This window comes from Mesitornis unicolor, unplaced genomic scaffold (assembly GCF_000695765.1).
Source record: "Mesitornis unicolor isolate BGI_N332 unplaced genomic scaffold, ASM69576v1 scaffold45139, whole genome shotgun sequence".
NCBI lineage: Eukaryota > Metazoa > Chordata > Aves > Mesitornithiformes > Mesitornithidae > Mesitornis > Mesitornis unicolor.
In genome coordinates, this window is record NW_010210189.1 from 90,349 (window position 1) to 101,526 (window position 11,178).

An 11,178-nucleotide genomic window follows, 5' to 3' on the forward strand; every position below is an offset into this window, starting at 1 on the left:
CCAGTGTGCTCTCGTTCTCTCACAAGATGATAAGCATTAAGTAGGAGGAGTAGAGACAGTCGTTTGTGGTCACTGACTTTCTAACTGTAAGCATTTTATGTGAAAATCTGATAGCTCTCTTATGCCGAAACGTTTTTGAATTCGCTTGAAGACCACAAACAAATTTATGGGGCTTCTTTTTTTTCCACTGAAAGTTCTATTTCACTAAAAGCCATTTATACCACCTTCTTAATTTTCTCTGTTCAAAAGTACAGATGGAATAATTTTATTCTTTACATTAAGGAGGCATTCTGCTGTGGGGCCAGCTTCAACCCTGTAGCTTTCTCACCTCTGTATTATGACAATGCCTTTCAGAAATGCCCAGGATTGATACACAGAGTATCGGATTTTCTCCTTATCACTAGAGGTCTGGCAATTTTATAAATGAAACCAGCTTACTCCTGTAAGCACTGTCTGCTTGCTGAAGTCAGAAATTTGCTCTACAAACACACACACACCCCTAACCCAAATACATTAATTTCTTAGAAATTAAGCTATTACACATAGGAACCTCTCTTGTGGCAAGAAGCTGTATGTCTTGTGAACAAGCAAGCATGTATGTTCTCAGTCACTCCTGCAGTGCTTTTCTCACTTGAAAAGTGATGTTGCTCAGATTTTTCTTTCTAGTCTCTCTCTCTTCAGTTTTGCAGGATGCTTCTTTAAAACAGCTAAATAGACTAATCTATTGCAGGAATCCAGCTGCCAGGACCAGGAATAGCTGTAGCCATCTGCTGACTCCACAGTGGTTGCAGCGAGACCCTGAGCTCTCTGCTTCTTGACATGTGGTCAGTAGCAGTTGGTGGATGTGCATAACATCTGATTCACCCAATCCAATACCAGGCTTCCCCTGATCCGTACCTAATCTCATACAACATGTAACATGAAGGGACTGAAGGTATGTCAGTGTCTGAGCTCCTCAGTGTGCCGTCACCTGTGCCACTCAGCTCTCCACAGTCACATTAACAACAGCTGCTTGTTGCTGCTAGAAGAGACAGGCTTTGCATGGAAAATGAAGATCAATGGAGATTCCTCATTACAGAGTCCAGCACCAATGCACCTCACCAAAGCCGCAAAGACCTTGATTGTACACAGAAGTTTACCTCCTCAGACTTGGTTTGAAACCAAATACATTAAATCTCCCAGTCCAAATGTAAACAGGCTTACCCTCCCATGCTGTTTCACAAGATACCTCCCTTGCAAGAAGCTCAGGTGACAAGCAGTAAATCAAGTCATGGTAATTTGGTTACTTTTCACTCTGTCCACTTAATTGACTTAAAAATTTACCGTTATATATACACATCAGGTTTAAATCATACAAAGAAGGCTAACAAAGAAAGGAGCACTTGTTCAAGTTTAAACACCAGTAGACAAGAGTTGTCTTGTGCTGATGGAAGATGGAAGTACTACTATGGAGAAGTAAATTTAAAAAACCTTTGAACAAGCCCTTCTTTTGAGTACCAATTTTCAGCATCTCTCTTATGGCCTCAGCACAACACAGTCTGTCTAGAAGATAACCTCTTGCTAGGGCAGTCCTTGTTGGCTCAAATAATGTCTGCACTGAAAATAGGTCATGAGCTACCTTAAAGGAAATCGAGGCATGTTTTCAGCAAATATCAAGAAAAAAAAATTATATAAAAAAAAAAAAAGACAGTCACAACTAGCTGTTGAGTCACACCCTTCTCTTGATTTACTATGTCAACATGACAAACTTTCTGGCATTTTTTCAAAAGACTATACAGCAAAGACTATTAATGCACAAGTTGTCCAACCAACAGGTTTTCACATAAAGGGGAGAAAAACAACGTCTATTTACATTTTCTTAATGTCAACCAAGATGAGGCTAACCTTTAACTGTCAAATATACTACCCATTGGTTTATACTTTCCAATAAACAAAAAGAAAAGCATCCTGCTTACTTTTCCACTTCCCATCACCCTTGCTGGTCACCAGGAAGAAAAGGGCTCAGCTGCAAGGCTGAGACAACTACTGATCCTTCTGATCTGTAGCTGTATCACTTCTGGTAACCTGATCCTCTGGTCAGGCTGCATGCCAGCATCCTTGGGGACTGGGCTGTCACCAGACTTCTCTTCTAAGGAACAGTCTCCCACTGACCTTATTTCTGGCCAGGAATATTTCTTGAGCTGTGTGCTGATGAACTGAGTCTCCCAAGAAGCACAGCCACCTGATATCTCCATCCTGTGAAAGACCTTGATCACACAAGGACAATCCCCTGGCAAGGAGGATTTTCTTTGTTTAGCACAAGCTAATAAGTAGGTTATGATGAGAGAAATAAAGCTGCTTATAAACATTTATCTTCAGTAATTAAAGCTTTGTTTAAAGGCACAATGCCAAAAATGCAGGATCTAATTGACCAAAAGAAGTGCTTCTGCAAGTTGAAATCAGTTTGAAGTTTCATTTGCAAATCATAATTTTCCTCTTATCTTTCTTTGAGCTGAGCCTTGAAAGGGTAACTTTGCCCAGGCCACCAGCAATTTGATAGTGTTTACCTACTGTGATTATTCATGTGTAAATCTTGTTAGCATTTGACTTCATTTAATCTGTTATCCCTGCAAACAAATTGGTCTCCGTTTATTAAGGTAAAATCTAATTTTCTGATTATCTGGTTTAATTTCAGATATTAGATTATAAAGATATTAATAAAACACAAACTCTCACTGAGAAGCAGATGGTCCTAGAAACCCGCTGGCTAAACTCATTTTCATTGTCATTCCCGAAAGAGTCTCACAGTTGGGTAATAACTGCAGTTTCTATTATGCCTAATAATTTTTACCATTCTGAGCCCAGAATGCCCTGAAGAATAGTGACACAATCAAGCAACATGTTCAACAATGTTCTTATTCACTAAAATGAAGTCATTGCAATGTAACGGCTAAGAGATCATACCCACCCAAGTCTGGAAATTTGCAGTTTTAGAGTTATTCTCTTCAGTTTAGAGCAAAAGGGCAAATTAACTGCCACCAATGCTCTCCTCCTACAGCATCCTCTATGGAACACCACCTCCAGACACAACATTGTGTCACCACCTGCGCAGGGCAGTTCACACCTCAGCAGCTGGGCTCAGGACCCCCAGTCCCAGAAGCACTACCCATAAATAGCTGCTCAGCCTCGGGGGCCAGGGTGCAGGTGCTGTGGCAGGGAGGCAGCATGGGGCAGCCCTGCTTACTTTGCTCCCACCTTCTCTCTTAGGCAACAGCCTAAAATTTCTGAAAATAATGATAAAATACTCCTCATATGGTGCTCTTTTAAATGTGCATGCTAAAATTGTCAATAACAAACACCAAAGGCTGTGCCTCAATGCTCATATTTGTTGGCCATTTAAATAAGATCCTGTTGTTCAAGGGCTTCAGTCTAGTTAAAGCTAATAAAATACAGTAGGAAACAGAAGGGCAGACTTCCCTTTGATGATAGGTGGGTTACTTGGTTATAGGCTTGGAGGGGGCACTTTTTGCCCAAGAATTTCTCAAACTCCTTGGTGCTTCCAAAGCAAATGTGCCATTCTGCTGAAAGAGGTGAAAGACAGGCGCATTTTGCCAGCTATCTGGGTGCTGGGTTTGGGCTCTCCTCCTGAAAGCTTGGCTGGTATAGTAGATGTAGTGCAGAGATTACAGAATGATCTTAACATACATGTGGGATAAATACCTGAAATACTAAGGAGTTGATTTTGTTGTCTGCTTATGAATTGCAGTGGGGTTAGCTCAAGTAAAGCTTATATTCTGTATGTCTGGCTATATAGGGGAACAAAGCTTCTTTTATAAAATATTTCTCCATAATGTCTTAAAGAAAATATAATCTGCAAAACATAAAATAGCTGTAAAATTAAGTGGTGAGGTTCTACTCAGCTTTGTATATGTTTGGTTATTTCCTCCAGGGCATCTGAAACGCTACAATAGCAAAGATTTGTCTAGCATCCACCCTCACTTGAGAGTGACAGCAGTAGGACATTCCTGAATGAGCCACTGGGTCATGCTTTTCTGCCTGGGTTAAGAATGAGCTCCAACATCTGCACGAATAGCAATGAATGCAATATGAAGGGCTAAACTCACCTCGACAATCCAAATATGTCCTGTCAGTCCTGGAATTCAAGGTAGCTGTGAAGACAGGTGAACAGCTGGAACACTTTGCCTCAGTTTGTTCTCAACCCTCACACACTTCTAATCTTATTTATTCATTGTCCTAATATTTAACTCCTGGGCAGAAGATGTCATGTCTAAGCTCTACCAGAAAATGAGCATTTTATGGAAAGACAAGCAGAAACCCTCAAAGTATTTGGAACTTCAGGATATATTAAGTTCATTGAGAGATAAAACCACTGTAGCCCTCATTTTAGTAGCAAAAGAGACTTGAACCACATAAGGACATAGCTCTCAAGAGGACAGAGGCTGAACATTTTCGGAAGTACTGTTCTGAAATAAATCATGAACATTGGGAAATAACATGTTAGGCATATGCAACCAGCTTCTCTTATGTTTAAATATGCACTCCTTGGAAACTTGTATTAAGATCATATTCTTCGTTTGGTTACACAAGTCCGAATTGAAGTTTGGTCTCTGAAAACTCTTACTAAAAGTGTAACCAGACATCTGGGGACAAGACATGGACAAGTCTTAGTGTTTCAAGAAGGAGCAGATAATTAAAAATGTTCCTTCCTAAACTCTCAATACTGTTCAACATTTGTCACTAATGTACACTCTATACCAGAGAAAATTCCGTTGCAGGAATGAGAAGCAGTTTCAAACACTATTTGTGGTCATTCAATGTTGATCTAACATGAACGCTCACTTATCTTCACTATCCTGGACAGAAGAATGGAAATTGTCCTCTTTCTGTGGCTGACAAAGATGACTTTTCCTTGCCCTCCAGAAGAATTAAGATGCTGTGGCAAAAAATGTGTCCTGTCCTCCCAATCCAGAAGATAAGCTTAAGCTCTGCAAAGATGTACCCTGTCTGATCCTGCTGGTTTTACCTTCTTACTTCTTAACATAATGAATCAGCCCTTTGTATGTCTACCTGAGCTATACCAGCCTCAGCAGGAGTATTAGAACAGTAAAAGGCATGTTAAATGACTAGCTGGTTCTGTACCTACCTTCACAAGTCTGAACTGAAATTCACTTGACTTCCTTTTCAGTTGTACCAAGATAAATTTTGGGATTAACCATGTGTCCTCTTTTAACTGTAGTTCCATTAAGCATGTTACCACCCCAGAAGACTTCCAGCCTGCTGTCATCCCCGGCCTGCAAATTGTGTTATTTCTATGAGCATTCCCCAACCTATGTCCACAAACATGAACCACACTGACTTAGAAAACTTTCAATGAAAGACTGGAGAGAGTTTGTGGTCGAACTGTTGGATACATATTGTTGGGTTGTTTTTTTTTAAATAATCTCTACCTACTGCCTGTTGTAAGTAATGCTATCAGGAACCATAAAGCTTAATGACGGTATTTTTCTACCCACTTACCCTTTTAGGGTATGTTTAGTAATATTTGTACTGGTCTGTAAGGAGATAAGCCCTTTAGTCAGGACAGCTGTGGCCCCTGTCAGGAGATCCTACACAGCCCACAAAGGAATATGGTAGTTTTAGAGAATCTTTTTAGTGACTCAATGCTAGACAGGCACTTCTCTTTGCTGTATTTTTACAAGAGTACAACCATTATCTCTCCTTCCCTGTGAAATGTCCTGCAGTCCCTTAAAGAAGAGCACTACGCAGGGCCAAGCTGTGATTCAGATTCAAAGTTAAGCTTCAGCTAAATGGAGACCAGTGTGACAGTGACCTAAAGACCTTCCTGAAGCCTGCAGTAGTGATGGTATGGCAATAAAGTAAATTGGATCAACTCCCTAGTATAATTTTTAAGAGCCCTAACACCAGGGAGAGGTGAAAATACATTGCTGGGACAATGACAAGTCAGCCAGTCACAAAACTGTGTCTTAAGTGCTAAGTAGATTAACCTGAGAGGTATTCTTTAGAAAGTTCAAGGGTTCAACTCTTGCTCTCAGTTATGCTGAAGTCAAGGAAGTAAGTCTATTGTCACTTCAAGAAGTATTTCACCTCAATTTTTCACTGCAGCTGCATGCAGCTGTGACAGATCAAAGTGCATCAGCAAGATATTCAGGAAGCACCACCCTTCCTCACACACACACACACACACACAAAACCCAGCCCCAGGCTAAACTCTTCCAGTGTCAGTTACAACATCAAAATGAGAAAACCTGATGGTTTTGTTCAAGAGAACATCTTTTACTGCTCAGGAAGAAGCACAAAGCAGCAGGTGGCATTTGTTTTTCCCTCACTGAAAGAGGTCAATCCCCTGTGCTTCAGCTATATATGGGATTTTTCCTGTCAGTTAAGTGCAACCCATTTCTGTGATGGCCCCGATACTCCAGCACAGTATGTACCCTGTGGCTGGGAAGGCAAAGTGTTCATCCAGCTTCTTCAAGGCTGCCACTGAGACTGTCTCATAAATCATCTGGCTGGAATAACTCAGGTATGGCTTAATCCAAAGCCCATTGAAATCAGTGGAAAGCTTCCCACTGACTTCAGCCAGCTCTAGACTGGGGCTTTATACAACCACCATCTCAGATGTAGGACACTCTCTGCTTCCAAGGAGCAGGATAAAGCCTTGACTTTGCCATAGAGCAGTTAGAAACATAGCATATCCCATCACCCAAATGGCTGATGAGGTCCTATTTTCCCTGACCTGTACAAATCTCATGCAAAATGCTAGCAGACAGGCACAGTTAACACTGCCATACTTCGTCCTGGGTTTCCCAGCCTATGCCTGGAAAGCCTTGTTCCCCCACGAGGTACAAGATCTCCTGGGCCTCCCCCAGCCTGAACACATGCAATAAATTTGAGAGACTGTGGGAAAGCTAGACAAAGCTCCATATGCTTTCCCTTGGCCACATGCCCCCTATACAGGTCTGCACTGCTACTCCAAACATGCTGATAGGCCTCCAGAGATTCCAGAAAAATACAAATAGTAAATGAAAATTCTGGCTGGACAAAATTATGTGTGGGTGCCACAAGCCTGCATAAGGAATCCGGGACACGTGGGATACCTTGAAATAATAAAAGGTTAAAATGACAAAAAACCACTAGGTTTCTGAGTTGGCGGCAATCTGATTCTGAGTTGCCACAGCATGAACTACTAGCCAAAGCATATGCCATAGGTGAACCACACTTGGTCTTTAAAAGACAAAACCAGTCTCTCCTCAGGATCAGTCCTAAGCATATCCAACCAGAATGCCAGGGCTACACAGCACAACAGAGCATCATTTCCAAAAAGCTTTCTAATGGAAAAACAAACAAAGCAAAAAACCAAAAGCAAACAACAACAACCATCACAAAATGTAACATCAGCCCTCAAAGATCAAACTTGCACTGAGCATCTCCAAAGATTAGGCATAAGTGGCTGAATATCAGTGGCTCTAGCATCACAGACACTTGGGAAGCTGATGGCACATGTATCCTGACCAGTCCTCACACAGTCTCTGGCCTCTGGGGAACACACAATAAGGTCAAGTCACTCCCTCTCAGGCATGTGGTGCATGAGTCCATGCTGCTACAGGGCATCTTCAGCCCTCGATCTCTCTTGTGCATGGTGTCAGGCTGGGAAGACAGGATTTCTGCGTGCCTTTATCCCAGGAAATGGCAAAATGCGTCAGTGTGGCTGGCTGAATTACAAATAGTGCTGCTTGACATGGCTGCTTGCACTTCTGGGTTTACTGCTCAACTCAGAGAAGCCTAAACAGTGTCTGGGAGATCTAGCAAACATGTTGCAGCCTACACAAAATCATCCGTCTGCCCATCTCCCAGCGGAAATGCTTACAACCAGTGGTGGTTTCCATATAGCCAGGCTACAGCCCACTGATAGGAGGATACAGGGAAATGCCCTGTGCCCAAGCAGCAGTTACCAGTGTTCAGAGCTGATGGGGCATTTTCAGCCTCCATACCGCTCTTTAGGACCACACAATTCACCTGACAAAACACTTGGAAGTGTTCGGAGAGAGTGAGGTCTGGCAAGCAAATTGCTGTGGCTTAAGACATGTAAACAATCACGTTGTTGTATTTTTAAAGGTGAAGATGGTCTCCTAATCTCTAAATATCTAAATTCACCAAAAACAATCCAGCATGACATACTCGTCTGTTAATAACTGCTCAAATGCTGCTGCCTTAGCTCAACGTGAGCTGTGCAATGCAACGGGGATAGGTGCTCAGCTCCTCCCTAGTGCTGCCCCTTCTGGGGCAGGTTTTGGGAGGTCCCAGCTTCCAGAGTCACATCTGAACTTGAGAATCAGGCTTTGTTATTGTTAAGGCAAACCGAAAATAAAAAGACCAGACTAAATTATTTTTAAGATCTCAAGGTTTATAAAGAAGTCTTATGACTTTTAAGGAGTCTGACTCATGATACTTGAATGCTTGAAGCTGGCAGCAGCAGAGGGAGTACAGCAAGATTTAGCATACAGAAATTTATTGCTGAAGGCCTTCAAATGTGTGGGAAAGGGCACAGAGCTCTTCTGCAGCTATTCGGCAGAAAAAGGGACATAGACTCAAGCTTTTCTCCTCTGGCTGGGCTGCCACCAAGCTCACCTCCTCCACAGAGGTTAACACACAAAATCTCAGCAAAGCCACCTCAGATATATCAAAAACACTTCCCAAAAGCAGGCATAGGTGGCTGGGAAGGAGGCAGTTTCTTGTGTCAGCAGCCGTCACTCTTAGGCCCAACTACTTGGCTTCCCCAACATGGGGAAGGGGCAGGGGCAGGCCTCACTATCAGGCTGTAGGAGTCCTTCAAGGGGTACCAGTGAGCTGCTAGCTGCAGCTGTTGCCTCCCCAGAGTTGTTTCTCCATGCATGATCATGGACCAGAGTTAGGCCCATGCATAAAATTGCAGGTTGCACGGTGATGCACAGATATACCTGAAGTCCTGGCTTTCAGCTTTTATGGCACCAAGGGCAGGAGACCCCTAGCCCCAACCCACTTTGGCTGTCACTGCCTGTGCAAGCCGGCCACACTGCATCACGAATGCCCAGACCACCCCATAGCCTCTGCACACTCATGTAAGAGCTTGGATGCCTTCATGGGGAAGGTCAAGTTTTCCATAGTAGAAAACACCTCCTGGACTACACCCCCCAGCATCTTCCACCAGCCGACCAGGACCTCTATTAGCAACAAACCCTAAAGTTTCAGCCCTTTCCTTTGTAAGATTTTCTTAAAGCAGAAGTACCCTAGAAGTATATAAATACTGTGTGCTATGCTGTGCACTGGCACGGGCTCTGCAATCCCTCCCATGCTGCCTAACAAAAATATATTGCCCAAGGCCCAGGGGGGAAACCTTCTGGGACGAGAAGGCATCTTTAGAACTACAGCATATTTGCTCCTCTATCTTTTGGAGTAGGTCAGCAACCTGGTGACGGCTGCATTTTGCAAAGGGAGGCTGCTGTCTCATTTCCCTCTGGCCACCACACTTTGTGTGAGTTTATTTATCTGCAGGCAACACTGCTGCTGCTTTCCAGAGCTCATGGGTTCAGCTTATAGCCTGACGAGAGCTCGCATACCCAGTTCTGCACGGCAACACTTCCTTCAGAAAAGAAAGTGACCACTGCATCTTAACTACCTGGGATTCACCCCTCAGATATCATTGACATCCATCACGGAGCCCTGCCGCAAAAGTAGGGCCTTATTAAAAAGTTCAAAGCAGGTATACAACATATATTTGGTATTGTATTCTGCTGACTTCCATTTAAAATTGCTCTGAAAATGTATTTTCTCTCCTACAGCATTCAGAACCCAAAACCACCATGGTTTTGTCAGTACAGGAAAAAGATCAGAAACAAAAATGAAGGTCATGTTCAAAATTAAATACAAACATGAGAATAAAATGGGCTTAAACATAAATTCCTTTAAAAAAAAAACCAATGCTGTGTTAATAAACTAAATAAATTCTTTAGAGCAAGGAAGACATTACAAAAAAAAAATGAAGCCTGACTTTCTCCCCACTTACTCCAGTATAAATTATAGGAAATTCCACTAATGCAAATAGAACTGTACAAATGTAAAATGGGGGTAGTTAATGAAATGTCATTCCCAGTATTTCCATGCTGCTTCTTTCATAAACTGGTATCACTGTACCCATGTCAAGTTCTGTTCTCATTTGCACCAAAGTAAACCTGTAATATTTAATAAGGGATAGCAAATGTTACCCTTGCTGCCCACATAAAGTGGTTGCAAATTAATAAATAAATGACACTACAAATACAATAGCAATTGTACAGTAATGGCAAGCAATTCACAGATATACTATACTACGTATACCAAGGGTATCTCAGCTTTCAATTATCTTACAATTTTAGCTCTGTGTCTGAAAAGACAACACAATCCCATCTGTGCAACATTCACTCACATGGCATCTGAGCATGAGTTTTTCTACCAATAATTTCACATGGCCATAGTCTACCTTCACTCTTTACGTTAATCCATGTACCAAAATAACTAGAAGCCAAGGCATTTAACACAGCCTAAGGTAATTAGACACTAGTCACCCCTGATTTCCAGCCTCTCCCACAATAACTAAAGCTAATAAGTATTAGCTAAAGATATTTTAAAGCACATACCGTTAGCAAGGACTCTGGTTAACTATAGCATACTTTGCAATTGAAGACAAATTGTCAAAGCCACAGATAATCAAAGGCAAGCCACCGGCACCATTTTCTATATGTAATACCTCACCTCTCTGCTTCAAGGCGCATTTCCTCACGCTTTTGCCTCCTGAGCTCTCTGCGGCGTTCAAAGTCATCCATAGTGGGTGTTCAAGTGTTCAGAGCTCTGGAAAGATCCAAATCTAAAAAGGGAGATGACCACTTAGATGAGAGAGAAAACACAATGGATGCATTTAACCGAGTCTATTTAGTTTTGTTTTGCTTTCTTAACTTCATTGTAACTATTTTCTTTTTCCATCAAAAAATTTCACTTCCTCAGTACTGTTGAGATAAACAAGATTAATGAAATGCCTTGTAGGATAAACATAGCCCATGCCTGCATTCAGTTTCCTAGTTAAAATTAAATCAACATGCTTTAAGTAAGGACTGTATACATCTGCTAGCCACAGTCTAGCTATTTGTA

General features: G+C 42.0%; 1 protein-coding gene across 2 annotated transcripts in view; it reads right to left on the minus strand.

Annotated features, from left to right (window-relative positions):
* CALD1 (caldesmon 1) overlaps positions 1-10,896 on the minus strand; it is an 89,358-nt gene extending 78,462 nt beyond the window's left edge. For both annotated transcript variants that reach the window (XM_010193101.1, XM_010193100.1), the window contains exon 1: positions 10,786-10,896. In XM_010193101.1, the coding sequence (XP_010191403.1) occupies positions 10,786-10,856 (71 nt within the window). In that variant the 5' untranslated portion in view covers positions 10,857-10,896. The remainder of the gene's footprint in view (positions 1-10,785) is intronic.
* Positions 10,897-11,178: the final 282 nt, after the last annotated feature.